The sequence below is a fragment of the Leptonotus elevatus genome, chromosome 3 (genome assembly GCF_054856555.1).
Source record: "Leptonotus elevatus isolate MCC_2025b chromosome 3, RoL_Lele_1.0, whole genome shotgun sequence".
Lineage (NCBI taxonomy): Eukaryota > Metazoa > Chordata > Actinopteri > Syngnathiformes > Syngnathidae > Leptonotus > Leptonotus elevatus.
Window position 1 is genome coordinate 14,534,551 of NC_141241.1, and position 20,279 is coordinate 14,554,829.

At 40.2% G+C, this 20,279-nt stretch overlaps 1 protein-coding gene across 1 annotated transcript in view; it reads left to right on the forward strand.

The window, feature by feature from the left end:
• The first annotated feature begins 426 nt into the window (after window positions 1-426).
• mafa (MAF bZIP transcription factor a) overlaps window positions 427-20,279 on the forward strand; it is a 74,586-nt gene continuing 54,733 nt past the window's right edge. Inside the window, exons 1-2 of the mRNA XM_086071611.1 lie at window positions 427-1,817; window positions 8,220-8,285. Coding sequence (XP_085927737.1) covers window positions 805-1,817; window positions 8,220-8,247 — 1,041 coding nt within the window. The 5' untranslated portion in view covers window positions 427-804 and the 3' untranslated portion in view covers window positions 8,248-8,285. The remainder of the gene's footprint in view (window positions 1,818-8,219; window positions 8,286-20,279) is intronic.

A 20,279-nucleotide genomic window follows, 5' to 3' on the forward strand; every position in this document is an offset into this window, starting at 1 on the left:
TATATGCATAAACAAATGCATTTACTGCAGTTTATAAGTTAGTAATTGACAATAAAATAATGCACAGAAGATTTACTGTATATTCAAATATAAATAGATTAAAAGTGATCTACCGTTTCAGAAATAAGACTAAAAAATGGGAATGAATCAACAGTGTGCCTGTTTTTCTCATTTCCACTGACATAATTAAACAACTGTCATTCATGCAAACAGAGGTAGAGCAGGGAGATTCTGCTTCCCAGCTGAGTGTCAGCTGACGGCCTTTGACAGTTGACACGGGAGGGGGTGAACATTTTTGGGCTCCTGTAGTCGACTAATATGCTAATTAGCTATCGGAGTGTGCGACCCCATTGGCTCCTCGTCCGAGACAATTTCCCACTTGCAGCCTGACGTCATGTGAGCTCCAAAGCTCTTAAACTCAACTGCTGTGTGATGCCTGCTTCAAAAAATCGCTCCCGTGTCCAGCCCACGCTCGCTTGCTCGCTCGCTCGCTCGCTTGCAGCCGGCTGCTTCGGGTCGTGATGTCTCCGTGAGAAAAGAAGCGTGAAAAAGTTGTGTTAAATGTTTGAAATACAACACGCGCGCCGAGAAGGGACTCCGCTCCTCGTGTGCGCGACACCCGGCCGGTGTGTGTGCGCAACAGCCTCCGAGCGGCGGCCAAAGTAGTCCGAGCCAGGACGCTAGAGAAACTCTTCTTCTTCTTCTTTAACAAAGTTCCTCAAAGTGGCTCACGTTCTCGCCAACCAGCCGGGCGCGACGGCTGCTCTTCAGCCCGTCTGGAGGACTGTGAGCAGCAGCAAGAGGATGGCATCAGAGCTGGCAATGAGCAACTCCGACCTGCCCACCAGTCCCCTGGCCATGGAATATGTTAATGACTTCGATCTGATGAAGTTTGAAGTGAAAAAGGAGCCGGTCGAGCCCGATCGCACCATCAGCCAGTGCAGCCGCCTCATCGCCGGGGGATCCTTGTCTTCCACGCCGATGAGCACGCCCTGCAGCTCTGTGCCCCCCTCCCCGAGCTTCTCGGCGCCCAGTCCGGGATCGGGGAGCGAGCAGAAGACACACATAGAGGACTTCTACTGGATGTCCGGTTACCAACAGCAGCTCAATCCAGAGGCGCTGGGCTTCAGCCCCGAGGACGCGGTCGAGGCGCTCATCAACAGCAGCCACCAGCTCCAGTCGTTCGATGGCTACGCCAGGGGCCAGCAGTTCGCAGGCGCAGCCGGCCCGGGGGGCGCCATGGCCGGGGAGGAGATGGGCTCCGCCGCGGCGGTAGTTTCGGCGGTCATCGCTGCTGCCGCCGCGCAAAACGGGGCTCAGCACCACCACCACCATCACCACCACAACCACGGCGGGGCCGGGGGCGGCGGAGGTGGAGGTGCCGGCCACCACCACCACCATCACCAGTCGCCGGGCATCCAGTCCAACGGCGTCTCCGGGACAAATCACCACCCGCACATGCGCCTGGACGACCGCTTCTCGGACGAGCAGCTGGTCAATATGTCCGTGCGGGAGCTCAACCGGCAGCTGCGGGGGGTCAGCAAGGAAGAAGTGATACGGCTCAAGCAGAAAAGGAGGACCCTCAAGAACCGAGGCTACGCGCAGTCGTGTCGCTTCAAGCGCGTCCAGCAGCGGCACGTCCTGGAGGGCGAGAAGACGCAACTGGTGCAGCAAGTGGATCACCTCAAGCAGGAGATCTCCAGGCTGGTTCGGGAGAGGGACGCGTACAAAGAAAAGTATGAGAAGCTCATCGGCAACGGCTTCAGAGAAAGTGGCTCGAGCAGCGACAACAACCCTTCATCTCCGGAGTTTTTCATGTGAGTCTCAACATATTCACGCAGAAAAGAAAAGAAAAAGAATTGATGAGTTACTTTGCCCCGCTATAAAAGTTTGTTTGAACTTTTTGTTCCCCTTACCCCATTTTGGCGTAAATGCCTATTAAGAACTATTTTGTCTTTTTTTTTGTTTTGTTTTCATCTTACACATTTTAAACAGGTTTATATGGAGCGATGCGTTTGAGTTCACAAACTCTCATGTAGTCTACAAATGACCCATTTGTCACTAGTGCTCAACCCTCATTAGATTTGCAGTGTCTGATTTGGATCCAACTTAGTTCAGCAACTTGCCCTTTGCCATTTCTTTCCCCAAGTTTGAAACCAGTGTGCAGATACTTGTTAAAGTGCATTCATGTAATTTTGTTTTGTTTGCCAAACTTGGAGGATTGCCAGCCATTTCATGCATTTGCTTCTTCTTCAGAGACTTTTATGTATTCATTGTTTTTTCAAAGAGTTATTGAACTATTCCGCATGCTGGACATGTATGTTATTTTTTTTTTATGTTTTATTTCTCTGTGCTATGTCTTTTTTTAATTATTATTATTTTATGAGGTGACTCCAGCATGGCATTCATATTTCATTTATGCCTCTTCACTTTTTTGGGACAAGTTACACAAAAAAGTGACAGGATTTCCCACCTGTGTACAGTGCGATGGCGTTTCAGCTGTGTTGAAGTGCACCAGCACCCAACGTCTTTAGGGTGCAATTAATATGACGGAAGTGGATCAGCCGGGATCCTGCATGGTTCGGGGGTGAAGGAAATCATTTGTTAAAAACTGTTATTTAAATAGTATTCCTCTGCATTTGACAAAAAAAAAGATGAAAGTGTAATATAAGTAGAAAGTTTTATAAATGTAAGTAGAGAAAAGTGCCACAGTTTGAAGCATCAGTTTGATGACTAATGCAGCTGATAAGCAAAAGCATTCGGTTTAATGTGACTGGCTCGGGTCAAGTGGATGCAGGGAGCAGGATTGTATAGCACATTTGCAGCATACGAGCGAAAACTCCTTTTTGCCACTATTTTCAAAAAACAAATTTGTTCAGCTTGTAATGCTGTGAAAGGAGTTTTGTGAAGAAGCTGAAGTATTGTGAGTGCAGTGCACTAAACACTCTGGCCTGTCGTCATGATATGGAGGGAGTTAGGTTTCCCACAGTTATTTGGCCCATGTTGGTATTTGTAACATGCAATACTTTCAATATCACTTCAGGAAAGAAGATGTTGTGTTGAATTCAACAAAGTCAATATTTGCAAAGCAATAATTGATATAATTGATAATGTCTGGACATTGTTAGATGGTCAGGGATTGATACCCTGCATGTATAAATTTAAAGAAAAAAAGAAGAGGGAGCCTCCTTTTGAAAATATGTGAATTAATCTTACATCATACATACATATAAATATAAAAATATATATATTTTGCTGTGCAAAATGATTTCACTCACTAACCATATGTGATGTTCATATGTGCTCGTTTTTGTCATTTCATACAATTAAATGATATGCAATAAATGTATAATTGCCTTCAATAAGTTTCTCACTTTTCTTTAACTGTTCCTCATAATTTTCACTGTGATCCAAAAAAACAAAAAAAAAAAAACTTACAGAGAAATCCATCATAAAAAGTTCTGCAGCACAAAAACTATTATTTTCTTCATGTATTGTTTTCCCACAGACCACCCAAGAATTTGGTTTTAGCAGCTGGTATTTACCCCCAAATTAATATGCCAAAAATGGGAACACAGTCCATGTTGAAATTATTAGAGGCATGTAAACATGTCAATACACATGCAACATGAACACATAACACAATAATTAATTCATGCAGTGGTTTTTATTGTTGTTTACTTTAATTACAGTTGGCAGTTTGATAGATGTTGCCTATTCTACATTAAGTCTGAAAACACTTTCTATAAGAGCAAGTCAATTTGCAATTTGATTCACAGCAATGGAAAGGGCCCATGAATCAAAACATAACTAAGAAAAAACAATTGGATGTATTTTATATCATTAGAACCCCCCCCCCCCCCTCATATTAGATGTTTAAATTTTTTTAATTGCATGTTCCCGTCAATAAGTGTGTGCGTGTGTATTTCAGCAAGCATGTAAGTACATGTGATATGTGCATGTATTTTATTCCCCCTCATGTCATGTTGATCAGATTTTTTATTTATTTTTTGGACAACGCGTGTGTGCTCACACTTTGTTATTTGTGGATCTTTCAATTCCACTCCACCTCATCCTGTTTGTCAGAGGGCCTCATGGATGTTGGCTCGGAGCTTAGTCCGAGCAGAAAGGGGAGGGGGGGGGGGTCAGTCATGTCATGTGAGGGGGCGCTGCTAAAGGTAGAAGAAACCCAATCATGTCATTTGGGTGTTTTTGGGATATTTCTTTAAGATTTTTTAAAAATATATTTTGCCTAATAGAAGTCACTTAACTTTTCATAACAGTGTCTTTTTCTTAAATACAAGAAACTTGTCTAAGTTTTGAGCCAAAGAAAGTGTAATGGACATTTGTTTCTCCATTGTTTCAGGACAATCAGTTGCATAAACCAGCAGCCACTTAAAGGCTCTTTTTTAAAAACATTTTTTTAATGAAAACTAACATGTGCCTGTACAAAGCTACAAACGAGGCTCTGTTAGTCCCCATAGTATAGTTTTATAATAAAAATGCATCTTACCCGTAGTAATGTGCAACCCATTGGGTCATTTTTGCTAAGCAACATTTGCATGTCTGCTTTTATTCCAGTGATTTCCTCAGAGGTGTCTGCTGTTTTGCCCAGCCGACAGACTGCAGAGACTGAGACAATAGTTGGGCTTGTGCTGAATTAAATGCTTTTGCTGATGATTAATAGCGGTGCGGCCCGCTAGCTCCTGCGATGTAGGGATGATAAATCGAGAGCGTAGCTCCGTGCAGCTGTGCCGTTCTCGGCTTTTTGCATGCGTGCACATGCTACGCGAGTCACAGCCAAGCCGCTCGCCGTCTTCCTCAATGTATCTAATTACATCTATTTGATCAGAGATGCGGCAGTGCTATTTTCATATTTTGTTATAACAACGCATTGGTAGGCCCTTAGAGTCGACGGACACTTGTTTGCTTTTCTTCCAATTCAGAGAGCGTCTTTGCAAACTTAAAGGGACAGTTGGACTTTCTTTCATTTATTTTACCGCCAAGTGTTGTGGGTTCTTATTGGCATGTAAAAAAATGACAACATGGTTTCTGGTTAAGATGTCCCCCTTTCAACTCTTTTTGCGTGCTCGTTTTGATTGTTTTCTCATTGGCACAGATCGATTTGAGCGAAACTAACAACACACTTGCATACTTTTTACAACTGAAAACACACTCAAACAAACAAAGTCGACGTGCATTGTTCTGCCCGATATTCCATGACATGAGTCATGGTGGCATTTGCAGACAACGTGCGTACAAATCCTGGATAAAAATCCTTTCAAAGATTCACAAGCAACTATCTGGATCTGCTTGTGTGTGTTCATGTTTTTTGTTCAACGTGCATGTGTGTACAGTAGGTGTGAACACATGAGCGTTTGTATGTGCGCATGTACAGTTATCACCTTGTCATCTTCTGGAGCCGACGATGAGTAGAGGTCAAAAGGGACGGCGCACAAGGCTGATTTCAAAGTCATTAGAGTAATCTCTACCCCGGGGAGCCCACACTCATTTCCTCTGCCCAGAACCTAACAAATGAGATGGACAAGCACATCCGAGATACAACACAACTCAGTCAGTTCCAATCATTTATTTATTTATTTATGTATTCATTCATTTATTTATTTATACCCATTTTCTGTTTGGCCATTGCCAAATTATTTAAAGTAAAAACCTTCTCTATTGTTTCTGAGGAAAAATGTCATCATCATTAGCTATATAGTGGATATAATAAGTCTGCACACCCTTGTTCAAATACCACCATTTTATGCTATTAAAAAAAAAAAAACTTTTTGGGACCTTAACGTTAATGTGACCTCGTGTATAACTCAATTACAAAAATTAATTTTCAAGCAGAGGAGTAAAAAATAAGTGACTTAATAATAAGTTTGCACACCTACTTATAACGAAGACCGTGTCTGTATTTAGAACTCACCAATCACGTGCAAATGCATGTTAAATGGGAGTCAGCATGCACCTGCAACTATTTTAATACCTCTGAGTGACCCCAAATAAGTGACAATGTTCTAGTAGGCTTTTCCTGACAGTTTTTGCTTTCCAACAGAAGCCTGGGTGTTTTGTGCTAACACTGACCGCTATTTTTAACTCTTCACAATCACGTCACCTTGTCTACAGCCCCAGTTCCAGCTGAAATAAAACATCCTCAAATGTTTCCCTGCTGGTACGGTGTCATTTTGGTGAAACCTACTTTTTGGAATTATAGATAATAATTCAATAGGTAAGACTTTCATCTTGCCACCCTATAGCCATAGACCAGACATATAAATAAAACAGGAGATTGTTGTCACATGTCAGAAATGGCAAGTGCTTGCCAGAAATTCCTGCAGCTTCTTCAATGTTGTCTCTTAGCAGCCTACCTGACCAGTTTTCTTTTTGTCTTTTCATCCATTTGAGAGGACCATCCAGGTCTTGGTAATGTCACTGTTCAACATTTTATGAACTTGATGACATTGTGTTCCATGATATATTTAAAGCTACTGAACGCTGAAAATTCAATTTTGAATCACTACTGCCACCTGTTAATCAGCTTAATCAGAGGTACTATAAATAGTTGCAGCTGTGTGCTTAGTTAAAAGAGTGTGTGCACGCGTTCTCTTTACTTCACCTCTCAAAAATATTGATTTTGTTTCAATCATGTTGTACAGGTCTTATTAATGGTATGAAAATGTTTTGAAATGATTTATCTTGGTCTCATTATTTTATATCACAAAAATCTGGCATCTGAACAAGGGTGTGTAGACTTTTTATAACCACTTGAATAATTATTATTGTCATTCCTAAAGAACACATATTTTTCCAGAGATCAATTTAACTCCAATTCAATTTATTTCCCGTCACAGAATGACATAAATTTGTTTCAATTTGTTTGTATTTTTTTTTTTTTTTTTTACAGTGTCTCGAATGGCTTTCACATCTGAGGATGGTATTTACAGATTTGCAGCAGATGAAGAAGATAATGAAAATCCGGTCTCCTGTCATTCTATATGAGCGAGATAGAGTGTGGAAACACTAAACTCCTTCAGAATTAAACTGACATCAGGGAGCCATTAAGGTGCTTATTCAATCCGAGAATGCTTTTGCTATTTCTATAAATTACCCCCACCCACCCACCATTTTTTATTTTTTTTAAGAGGGAAGTGACTGTGTGCTTCAAATAGACATTAAGCGGATATGTGTGGTGTCATTAGAGAGTTGTCCTTGAAAGACTGGCTGCAGGTTATGTTGGTAATGAGGTGCTCGGGACCTGCTGCCGTAATTTTATATGTCTGTAAATGGACCCAGACCAAGAGACGGTGACTTTTAAATAAATGCAACATCATCCCTCAGCAACCCCTTTGCACATAATGGTGACTTGTTCAAAAATATGGGGGGGGAAGAAATCACACATTGTAACAATCCCATAGCACATACTGAGATTGTAATGGAAAGATCTATTGAGAATTTTTCAAACTAAAAACAAAATGAAGATACTTACCAGTAATTTGTTTGTACACAATTATTAAAAGTGATCTGTGCGTAATTTATTTGAAAATACAAGATTTTCGTTTTCTTTTAGTCATTCTTCCTCACCGGGCTTGTTCGGCATCCCAGCACAGGGAGCCGCCATCCGAGCTAACATTTCCACATAACATTTATTGAGCCACTGAGTAACTGCACACACCTGTGCTACGACTTGAAAATGAAAGTGTCTCTCATGAAGTGTCGACGACGAAGGCCACAAATGCCAAGCGTCGCAGTTCATTTCTCTGCGTGATGAATGTAGTCCCTTTTTGAACAGTTAATTGTATCATTTAATGAGCTGAGCAGGTAAAAAGTATTTTGTCTTCTCTACGCAGCGACACGCCGCACGCTTAGATATTTCGTCTCTGGTGGTTACAGTGTTTTGATGCATGGGGCTCTGCCTGTAAAGTCTATTTGCATGCAAATTTTTACATTTCCCTCTGCATCAAACACTCACTGTGATCCATGTACTGTATTCAACCAGACAGACAAGGCGAGGGAGAATCTTGCTCAGAGTGGAACTATTTGTTTCTTTGTGAAATGTGTGGTGCATTTATTTGTGTGTGTTTGACAGGGTGGCAGAGAATGACACATGCTGGAGAAAACAGAGGAATGAGAGCAAATGGCACCGTGTGTATTTACCTTGATAGTCATTTATCCTCTCCTGTGTTTTTCTCCAATCTTATCTGCTTCTCTAGGTCATCCAGAAAATTCCTCCATCTGTGATTTCAAGCCCCATTCCTCCGCGCCCTTGGTACCCTGAGGTAAAAAAAAAAAAAAACTTCTATCAGTCAGCTTTTTTTCCCCCATTATTTTTCTTTTTATAAGAATAAGTGCCATGACAATTCATTCACAATTCATCGTCAGTAACATTTAACTCTTGCATGTACTAAACTGTTGCTAGAATATTTTAAGCCTAAAGGACACAGTGTCTTCCTATTTATTGTAAATTCCATCCGTATGTAAAGACAGAGTCATGAGAATTTAGGAAGATTTAAAAGCACTCTAGGTAAACGGAAGCACGTTTTTTTGTAGTAAAATGTTAAATATCGGTTGTGTAATTTCACACTAAATGAGCGTCGAGGCACTCTTGAGACTCAACAATTTGGATGTAAGCATCCCACGTCCCATAATATATCCCAGTAAATGGTCTGCTGCAATGCTTAACATTCTCTACAATTTTATGTTAATGTCAATGTCCCACAGCACACACAATAGCAGCCACTGCTGGACATGAGGGTGGTGTGATTGCTGAGATCCATTCACAGAAGCATAAGAACTCATAAACCAAATGGCTCTCACTGAAGTGAAGTTGTAGGATTGCTTAAAAGCAAACCTTCAAGATGTGAAGTGCGGAAGAAGCTTTGTGTTTCAATGTTCATACTGAATTCACGTATGGATGTGTTGAATGTTTTTATATTGACTTCATTGTGTCTATGTGGGCTGCGCGGTGTATGATAGTAGCTGGCCTTTCTCCAGCTCTACTTTACTTCAGAAGGGAGGGAGGACAAAAGCCATCAGAAGAGACAAGGACAAATCTTGAAAAGATGAAGTGTTTTAAGTGATCCCCGCTTCCACACGTCATCACTGTGAATTAGGCGCCCTCTGCTTGCGGCTGAGGGCTGGGGAGTATAAACAATGCCAGAGGAACGGATGTTAAACAAATTAAAGTGGAAAACTATGAGGATGTCTATCTCAGGCGGCCTCGTAAATCTCTGCTCCCTGGCCGCATCGTTTGGCGATGCGGCGCTCTTACAGCCTGCCAGCGGAGCGCAGAGGGGCCCCGTACAGTGTGGTCTCTTGTCAGCGGTCTAAACCCATACGGGAGGTGCGTCTTTGTTTTATGCAAATCCGAGCGTATGAGAAGTGGGGAGGGCCTATGAGCAGTCCGACCACGTAGCTCCAGAGGGACAAGCTGAGTGATGGAGATGGAGAGCCAGGTCTTGGTGTCCTTGCCTGCGGAAAGTGTGTCTGACTCCGGCCAGGATCGAAGAGGTGTCACCGAAATCGCTGTGACTCTACCTAAGCTACGCAGAACTGTGAGTGAGCTCGATTTTGAGGGGATCATCTCAGATAGCCACGCCAACTGGCCTGTGTGTGTTATGAAAGTAGACACGGTAGACAAAGAAATGCTAGAGTCCAGAGTCCCAAGAGAGCGAGAGAGCCACGATATGCTGACACAGATAAAACACCAGGTGTGCGTGTGTATATATGTATCAGTGTGTGAAAAAAAAGGTGAGATGAATGTGTGCAAATATAGATGGCAGCCGGCTGCTGTGTGATCTCATAAGCATTCTGTAAGGGGCAAACCCAAGCCCAACTGACGTCAGCCAAATAGCTGCAGGGGTCCGATTGCTGCTTCGCCTCACTGCATCTGTGTCGCACTTCAACACGTCACAAACGCCAGCACACATTCATTCGTACCACTTACTGTATGCAAATATTCAATCAGCATATATCTTACTTGCTTCGAAAGCCTACTAAGATATTTTGGACAATTCTGTGTTTCCAACCGTCCAGTGAAGGCCATTCAGCATTTTTAAGGTATATTTGGATGACTTTGGTGTGGAAAAGGCAGAGGTCCCCTTCAGACTATGTTTGAACAAAGTAGAACCAAGATTGTGAAGCAGGCCCCGTCTCATCTCCTGAAAAATGGTCTGAATAAATGGAGGGGGTAAAAAAGCTTAATTGTTGAAAGTCTTCTCAGAAGAGTGGAAGTTGTTGAACACAATCTGTTGGACGCTAATCAACAGAAGTTTTCAAAAATATTGTTTGCCTTAATCAATACAATTGTACTAGGTAAAACTGTTATGTATATATATAAAGACCAATATGTGTTCTGTGTAGGATTTTTAGTACTGTAACATTTTACCCCTTTTAACTGGCATATAATTGTAAAATTAGATAAATCATTGTCTAAGAAAGCAAAGCAAATTTAAACTAAAACAAAACTGCTCAATATTAGATGATGCAACAAATGCTTAGGAAGTGGAAGGCGAGTTGAAATAATGATTCATGCTTTTTAGCAATCTTCACTATCATACATGAGTAAATAAAAATAAGTAGGAGAAAAAAATACTTAATGCTAAAACTTAAAAAACACGGATGTTCGATACCACTTTTTTAAGTATTCAACTCATCAGTACTCACCGACAGAAATGCCAAGTACCGACACCACTAAAATAAATAAAAGTTCCAAAGAAACAATGACATAATTGTAAAGAAAAAAACTATATATACCAATATAGCACATTTCCTTAAAATTGCATAAAATGTATGGTATTATCTCATATATTATCTTCATCCATTTCTTCAAAAAAATACATTTTGTAGCTATAGAACACACAATAAAATGAATACAAAAAAAAAAAAAAATGAAACAAATAATCCAGTGGCCAGAAAAATCCCAATCAAAATATGTGGAATTACGGTGAAGTGCATAGCATTAAATTTAATACAATAGTGCTTCAAATAACATTTAGGAATATCTACCATTTACCAGAAGTGTAGCAACTCAAGTTTGTCACTGTTTGATTTAACTGTGGCATCTCAGCCTGACCACTAGATGGCAGCTACATAATGACGTACTCAAAGAAGAAGAATTTATTTACGTCATTCATAGAATAGCTGAACTGAAAAAAATAGGTTGGAAAACGTGAAAGATAAAGACAAATACAAAAGGGGTTGTTTGCAATTACAACACTGACCAATCACGAAATTCTGGTACAGACACAGACAGCAACACCTTACTTAATATTATATGTAAAATTCTGACAGAAAGGCAGACAGTCTAATGGAGCAAATGTCTATCAATCTTTTTCGCCGACCAAAATTTGTTTGCCACCATTTTCACTTTCTCGCAAACTGATTTATTGAAGCTGACCAGGCAATTAGACCCCTGCTGCCAAATCAACAGGCCCAATAGGCTGGAAAAGCACACCACTCAGACCACAAATCGATGAGCAGCGGCCGACCCTCTGCCCATTATGTGCACGACTTGCCCAGGTTTCACTCAAATCCACCTGACTGCAAAAAGGCTGGCTCTTACTTTTGTCACATTTCAACAAAATGATCCAGTTTCCCTTTTCAAAACTATCATTTGTATCCTTACGTCAGTGTTTTGCCCATCGTAGCAGTTGGTTCACGTCAGTCACACATGCTCAGAGCCGCATGTAGTTACAGACAAGCTCTTCTATCAGAGCGAGGTCTATTTCTGGGTCCCAGGATGTTGCTCTCTGCAATGGAGGGCAGGTGACATCGATCCAGGTTGACCTCTCGCGTGGAGGGGAAAATTAATGAGACAGACGAAGGTGCAGATGCCTGAGAGAGACAGAAAGGGGGCGCGCGGATAAACATTAACAACCTTCTGGATGATTCATCCAAGTCTGGGTGTGACCCCTTTCCAACTCTTTCTCCAGGTGGGAGGGAGAACCTGGACACTTATCAAGAGTTCACTATTTTTAAGCCTGATGGCCAAAAGACACTTAAAAGTTAAAAATAAAGACAACGTGTACAGTGAGATGTGAGCAGTTTGCGTCACGACCACATATCAGTTTGAGCTTTGAAGGAGTCGAAAGGGGGGACGTGGGGCTTCATTTGTATGTGAAGTGGTGCTAGATTTAGTGTAGCGTGCTTGGGCAGCGCTCCACTCTGCTAATTATTTTTCAGAGTTTTCAGTGAGGAGCAACGCTCTCGCTCAGACAAGGGAGGTTTGGCAGTAAGTGCTTAGTCAGCTGACTCCGCGTTTGAGATACTGTTGGGTCTCTGGTGGACTGTCAGGTAGGCGGAGCAGCGTGGGACATCGGGGAGAGGGCATCATCACCCATCAGTGCAGGGGAGGGGAGTAAAATGCTGCAGTTGGGGACCTTTTTGTCTGTAGTGGCCTGATTTGGTCGGTTACTGTTGGAGAAGTTCCGAAGAACTCATTGTTCTCAGTGCACGAAGAAAAAAAAAAAAAAAGCAGCACTATCACTTTTGAAAAAGCTTGAATTCATAAAAATAGTGGTTCCTTGAGATCATTCCAAGAGGTATGATTGTCTGGCTGCTTTTTATGTATATATATATATATATTTTTTTACCTGAGCTTGCAAGAAATAATTTGATATATGAGCACTGTATGATGACAGTGAACTAAACCCAACTCATTTTACAACAAGCAGCAGTTATGCAGCTAGCGAGCAATTCTTAAAATTTGTTTTAATTCCACTCCCAGTTCAAGTTTACTATTTAACTAAACAGAAAATAAATATACATCGCATATTTAAAACCACCACACAAGTTTGCCTTAAAGCCCACTAGGTTAACACTAACGCATATGAAAGCCACAAACAGGTTAACAAATAGCATATTTGTGGTGGTGCTTTAACAGCTTGAATATTTGTATAATGTAGCTAGTGTTCCAAGCGTATGTTTATCCTCTGTAAATAAATAAATGAATACAATAAATAATGATAATAATAATCATCATTATTATTATACTGCAGCTTTCTGAGTCACAAGTAGCTGGGGAACTTTTTCTTCATCTGTGTGTTATTATACACCACTCACTTTGGGGCCAAACTTGGAGGAGAATCTGGCGCAAAGACAGACCTTTACGTAGTTTTACTTTTAAAAGTTGCTCCACAGATCATTAGATAAATAAAATAAATATTTGGAGGGAAAATAAATAAATCACACCCTATTCAAGTCAACGCTGTTGGTGCTTGGTCCTGATGGGCAAAACTAAACCTATAAGCGGAACGTTTTGAGAATTGTTTCTGAGAAGAATAAAAAGTAAAGATGACTCAATTTGGATAATTTTGTTTAACAGTTATTTTATAAGAGATAACTAAAATATTCAAGGATCAAAGAAAGCAATTAGAACAGTCTTTGAATTGAAATTTATTTAGTATTTGATTACTTTTTGTCACAAATTGACAAATGAGTAAAGGACCCCAAGAAGCAGACAAAGCACAACAAGCGTTTAACCAGTTTATTTACAACAAAAAGCACCAAAAGGCGATGTAGCAAGAATAGTAGTACAAAGTACAAACAAAAGAACATGTGACACTCGAGAATTCGCTATATACAAAAATAAAAAAACAAAGCCTCCAACTGAGATCTAAAGTAACCAAAACCAGAACAGAAAAAAGGTCAACTAGAGCAACGATGACAGAAGGTACTTACGCAAAAGAAAAGAAAAGAAAAAAGGACCCAGGACTGGTGACACAAGGAAATGAAGTCTGGCTATGGCAGTGAGCAATTGACTTACAATAACCCAACACTGGCCCTCAGTTGCAGTGTGCTTAAATATCCTGCTGATCACAATGACCAACAGGTGTGGGCCAGAAAGCTCCACCCATTGGCCAGCCCCTGATAACGGAAAAGAAAAAGAAAACAACAAGCAGGCCAAGGAACATGACAACTTTTCATTAATTCCAAAATGTTACTCAAGACAATAATTCTTGCAAGCTTTGTATAAAATAGTTGAAAAATTTGATTATCCCAATAAAAAATGATTGTGATTAATTAGTTAAAAAATATGAATCGCTTGACAGCCTATTGACAAATTATATTCTTGGGCAGGTGAACTGATAAAATTGATAACTGATACGATTTCCGTTCATTTCAACGGTGTGTTTACGAGTGAAGTGACAATATCTCAAGGCAGCATTGTAAAGGAATAACAAACAAACCCAGTGCAAAATAAGTGAACCCAGGTCAATAAAATCACACATTCTGGTAAATAAATGAATACATAAGCAAAGTATCAAATGAGAAAATACATGATTTGACTATGAAAATGACTGTAAGGCCTCTCAACCTGCTTTATGCAAATGTCTCCATATCAACCATACTCGGTCTAACCATGTCTTGTTCCTCCTTCTAAACAAACTTCCTACTTATTCCTTCCATCCCAAAATTAAGTTTGCCTCCCTTCTGACCCCTCCTCACCACATTGCACCTGCTTGCCTAAGCTCCCTCTCCCATTGCACACATAACCCCCCCCCCCCCCACACACACACACACACCTTCTCCACTTCCATTCTCCCCCTCGTTAGCTTGATGAATGGCTTCACTGCAGGGAAAGTGCTGATTTTCATCCCTCTGTCTGATTTCTGCTGGCTGTTATTAATTTCAAACACTCAGAGAAAAGCAAGCGAGTCGATAAATAAGGAAATGAACACACTTCATCCTGCCATGCCGTAGCATTCGCAGTCAGTCACCCTCAGCAGATGCCAGGCTCGCATTTAGATGGTTCAGATCTACGCTTGAATCACTACAGGATTCAATATTTTTATGTATTTTTAAAAACAACATTCAAAAGTATTTTGCTGCTGCTGCTGCTGCTGCTGCTGCATGCTTTCACTTGTTTCTGGAGCAAACAACACAAAAATAAAACCACCATGAGAGTCAGACTGAAAAAAAAAAAAAAAAAAAAAAAAAAAAAGAGAATAAATGGGAAAAAAAGAGAAAACAGCAGCCAAATAACTTGAATGTATTTAATTAAAACCTTGAAGCGTATTTCAATAAGCCGAGTTGGCCCAGCCAGGTACTGAAACCTCAAATATTTGAAAAGAGAAAAGATAAACTGGTGTGTTGAGTGCCCAGTTAATATACAGAGTCTTGAACTCATATTAATACATATTATCATGGTTTATTATTCCCTAGGCAAGATGAAACAATCATAATAATAAACAGAGAATTCTTTGGAAGAGAGGAACATAACATAAATATTAAATGAGAGTGAGCCAACAAGGAAGGCAGAATGGATAGAAAAGAAAATGGAAGGAAGCGTAGAAAGGAAAGAAAAGATGCAAGAAGAAAAGATGTGGAAAGGGAAAAAAGCAACAGAGAGGAGAGAAAAGTGGAGTAGATGGACGGGAATGAGGAAATGAAAAAAGGGAGTGGAGGCGAGCTTGTAGTGCAGCGGAGCCTGCGAGTCTGCTGCAAGGCTCGCGAGTGTCAACAGAAAGGCCCGCTTGCTCTTATTGTTAACTTGTAATGCTGGCGCTGCGTCGGAGGCGTTCAAATCAAGGGAGGCCTGGGGGGGGGGAGCAAATATTTGTATCGCTCAATTTCTCTCATACTTCTGGTTAACCAGGCAGGGAATGTTCATGTTTTGGTTTTATCAGTACAGTCTGGACAGTGTCAGCCGGAAGAGAATATGTCTTTACAAGCCTAATGAGGAGGCGGACAAGCTAGGACGATGTAAGGGAATCACGCAGCGAGATTTACACGGGAAAGTGACACTACACTGGGTCACTTGGATGTCTTTTGGGTGCCATTGATATTTATTTGGAGACAGCTTTGCTTTGCTCTCTTCCATTTGTACGTTACAAACAATCCTCTCTGCATCAGTCTTTATTTCTTCATGTCAGTGCATACGGTAGCTCACTATCTTCACACCTGCGATCTTGCAACACTAACGAGTCACATGAGACTGGGAGGGGAAATGACTATGCTCAATTTGTACATTTTCACCTAGGGGTGTACTCATTTTTGTTGCCCAAGTTTGAGATATTAATGGCTGTATTTTGAGTTAAGTTGAGGGAGCAATATATTTATACTGTTATATAAGCTGCACAAGGACTGCTTTTCATTGTGTCAAATTGTCATTTCTTTAGTGTCATCATACATGAAACTACATCATTACATATCTGCAGAAATGTGAGTTGTACTTTTTTAAAATAGTGTGGTTATGATATGAGGAGGGTGGCTGGAGCGATGAGTTCCCAGCTGATGGGCTCTGGTTGCGAGCAGCGGACAGCAGTGTAGGATGACATTATCGGAAGTAACTGCACATTGATACCAAATAGAAAAAAAAAAAGAAAAAAAAAAGAGTATACATATTTCCCTCAATATAGACACCCTGCTACATGCATTACGTCAATGACATTGGACAAAACAAAGAATAATAAAACAGTTTGTTTGCTTGATTTTTAAATAGAAAGGTCTAAGCCTGAGAATGTTTTCTATTTGAATGTACAATGCAAAATTTATTATGACCAAACATACTGCACGTTAGCAAAAAAAAGTGTAAACAAGGATCAAATATGTGCACAACAAAACCACACCAAAGAGGGATAATAAAAACAAAACAAAATGTTACCTCCATGGCAGATGCAACCAGGGAATTAATGAATGACTTGGTCCCTACAATATGCGTTAGCCAATAAGTACTCATACTGCCATGACGTGATCCCATGGGTGATCATGAGATAGCTATCAAACAAATGCAATTCCAAGATTTGATGCACACATACAAACTCTCATTTCCCTTCCATGTCTCTTGATAGTAACCCTAATAGACCTCCTTCCCAGTGGCACGCTGCACTTGCAAACACTCACCTTCGATGGCTTTAATGAGATGTCTGTGCAGTGTGTGCGACTGTATGCCTGCCTGAGAAAGATGTTAGCGATCCTCATGGCCCTGTTTATCTCCACCCTTGTGTCGGAGTAGAGGGAGGTCAGAGGAAAGGCTGCCTGGATCCTTCTCCATTCCCACGGCTGCTGTCTCACAGGCACAGTGGCCACAGGAGGATGAAAAGACTATAGATTTCTTTTTTAACCTCTTCTTCTCCCTGTTCTCACCGAGAAGAAGGATTACACACAAGATGAGCACATTCTGGCCTATTCAAAGCAGCTTTAAACCCAACATTAGATGGAACTGACCTGAGCGCTACAGTTCATGGAGCAAGTGCACACACACACACAGACACACGGTAACGTAGCTAAGATAACTTTCTGGTTCGCTGCCTTGTCATTTACAGTAAAGCTTTGGTGTTTAACGCTGATGTGCTGTTTACACAACATAAGTAGGAACAGAAAATGGGATTTATTTGAAGTAGTGTAAATGCCATCAACACTTTTGTCTAAACCAGGCGTAGGGCTGCTCCATTATGAAGAAAATATTAATCATGATTAATTTGGTAATAATTTAAATCACGATTAGGACATTCATTTGTTGTTTTGGTACAAAACAAGAAATAATTTAAACATGTAAAAAATATTAAGACAAATAAAAAAAATTGAAACACTATAATTATGCATGTTCCTTTTGGACCAAACAGGATTTATTAAATTAGTAATTTTAAAATATGCAAATATATAAAATTAAACAACTCAAAATTGGTATTAATAATCTTTTACATTTATTTGTTTATTTCGATTTTTTAATTGTGGAGTGTAATAATTGAAACTGTAATTGAATTTCAATTAATTGCACAGCCCTAACCAAGGTATTCAAACATGAGGCCCGCGGGCCATCAGAGGGTCCAATCTGGCCCTTGAGGACAGAACAGGAAGTGCAGTTTTTCACAATAATTGACTGTTAAAGCACATTTTGTCCATTGGAAGACTCACTGAACACCACTTAAATTACATTCTGAAATGTGGCTGTTACTCAGGATTTGCTGCAAAAATTTGGCACAAATTAATTTTTTTAATTTTGAAAGTTCTGATTAATCTGATAATTACTCTGCAGATTACTCAGAAAATAATAAATGGGAATATTTTCAGAATGCATTTGTAATCATTTGTACCAATAAATAAATAAATTAATGAATGAATAAATAAATAAATACAATTTCACCTGTTGTTACAGGTCATCCTCAAATTATGAACACAATGGGTTCCGAGAAGTTGTTTGTAAGTCGAATTTGTTTGTAAATTGAATCACATTAATTTTTTTCAAAATTAAATTTTTATCAACAAAAAAAAACATATTTTTTAAAAACTTTTTTTTAAATACAAATCAAACTACATACCTTATATATACTTTCTATACAGTACATAAATATTGTTTAAAACAATTACATCATCTATCCATCCATCATCCATTATCTGAACCACTTTTCCTCAGTACAATACATTTTTAAACAGTACAATGCAATAAAAACAGCTCACAGCTACCAGTTCAGTGGCCCAGTGGTAGAGTGTTCACCCTGAGACTTGAATGTCATGGGTTCAATCCCCGGCCGGGTCATACCAAAGATGATAAAAATGGGACCTATTTGCCTCCCTCCTTGACACTCAGCATTAAGGGTTGGAATTGGGGGTTAGATCACCAAATGATTCCCAAGAGCGACCCCTCCTGCTGCTCACCGCTCCCTCAGGGGATGGGTCAAACGCAGAGAAAGAATTTTGGGTGTGACAATCAGTGGTACTTTAACGGTCTCAGGAAACTATGTTTTCCGACTGTCCATAAAGTGGACATGAATGTGATTGGCGCGTATGACGAGTCAACATGGCGACCGCCGAGTCAGATTCAATTGACTTTGAAGCTGAAGAGATATTGTACGTTTTGCTGCTACGCCGCTAAAGAAGACGAGTGAGGGCATGCTTTTCATGAATATCCTCCAGGAGAGCCTCTAAAATGTACTTGCAGTGTGGCGCCAATATCGAGTGCATGAAGAGTGTGTGAGCCGGGGCTACTGGCCGTTGCTCCAGGCTGTGCCGGACAGACAGGTAGTTGAAATGCACAAATGGCGCGGTGCTGCTTGGCGGGGTTGTGGCAGAGAGGGGAACTACAGTACAATACTGTACCATCATGTATGATGTGGCACGCAATTAAATATTACCTTGCACGCAAAACACAGATTTTATAGACATCAGTTAGCCTTTGTTCGTATCTGCGAATGTTCGTAACTCGGATGTTCGAAACTAGAGGACTACCTGTATTTATAGCTTACTCACGGACATGTTGGTCTGGCCCATTTGAGTTCTAATTTAATTGAGAGTGGCCCCTGAAATAAAATGAGTTTGACACCCCTGGTCTAAACAACGAAAATGGTAGTGTATAAATGAAATAAATGGTTGTTTGTCTCTATATGTGCCCCGTGACTGACTGGCAGCCTTTTCAGGGTGTAGTCCATCTTTGGCCCAAAGTCAGCTGGGATAGGCTTCAGCACCCGTGCAATCCTTAATCCTTAGCAGTGTGGTAGGGACCTAGGGGTTGTTGTTTAAGATTACATCATATACAGTGGTGTATTGAGATGTAGTGATATGTTATAGGAAGGTAATAAATATGCCCCCCAAAAAAATAAAAAAATAAAAATAAAATAAAAATATATATATTTTTTTGTTTTTATGTGTAGGCCTATTTTTATTAAATGCTATTAGCAGCACAAACACCAACAAAGGTAACACCATCGCTTATACGGTCAGTATAGTATTGCTTATCACGATTGATACCATACAAAGGGTCTTTTCAGGACAACACGAAACACATAGCCACATTTTTATGTCATTATATTAGCAGCGTTTAACTCATTTTGCTAGCTTGTGGATTTAATATTAGCTTGAGCGACCGAGATAATTAGCATCTTGACATGCATCAAGAGTCTGTCATAGACAGTTGAAACAGAGAGAATCCGGTCACTTTTCAAAATAAAATGATTAAAATAATAACAATAATTTTTAGCCTAGGATAAAATGGGAGTACTGTAAAGGGACAACTGCTGTATTCTATATTACAACTATATATTTGAGTGCACATGCATTTTTGGGCCCAACACAATGCAATATAATAAGCATATTTAACAAAATGGAATCTTCTGGATAAACATAAATTTCTCATCCAAAATTACACTTGCAGTCTTTTGAGTTTATGAGCTGATATGTCACTAATATATGCTAAGTATGATGGTCATGCCTGGTGCAAGACAAGCAATTACGGCATGTTATACTGTATGCATCAATTGTGAGGTTTGCTACTTGCAACCGACACCAGAGAGCGAGGGCAACTTTCCAGTAAGCAGAAGGCCGACGTCATGGCA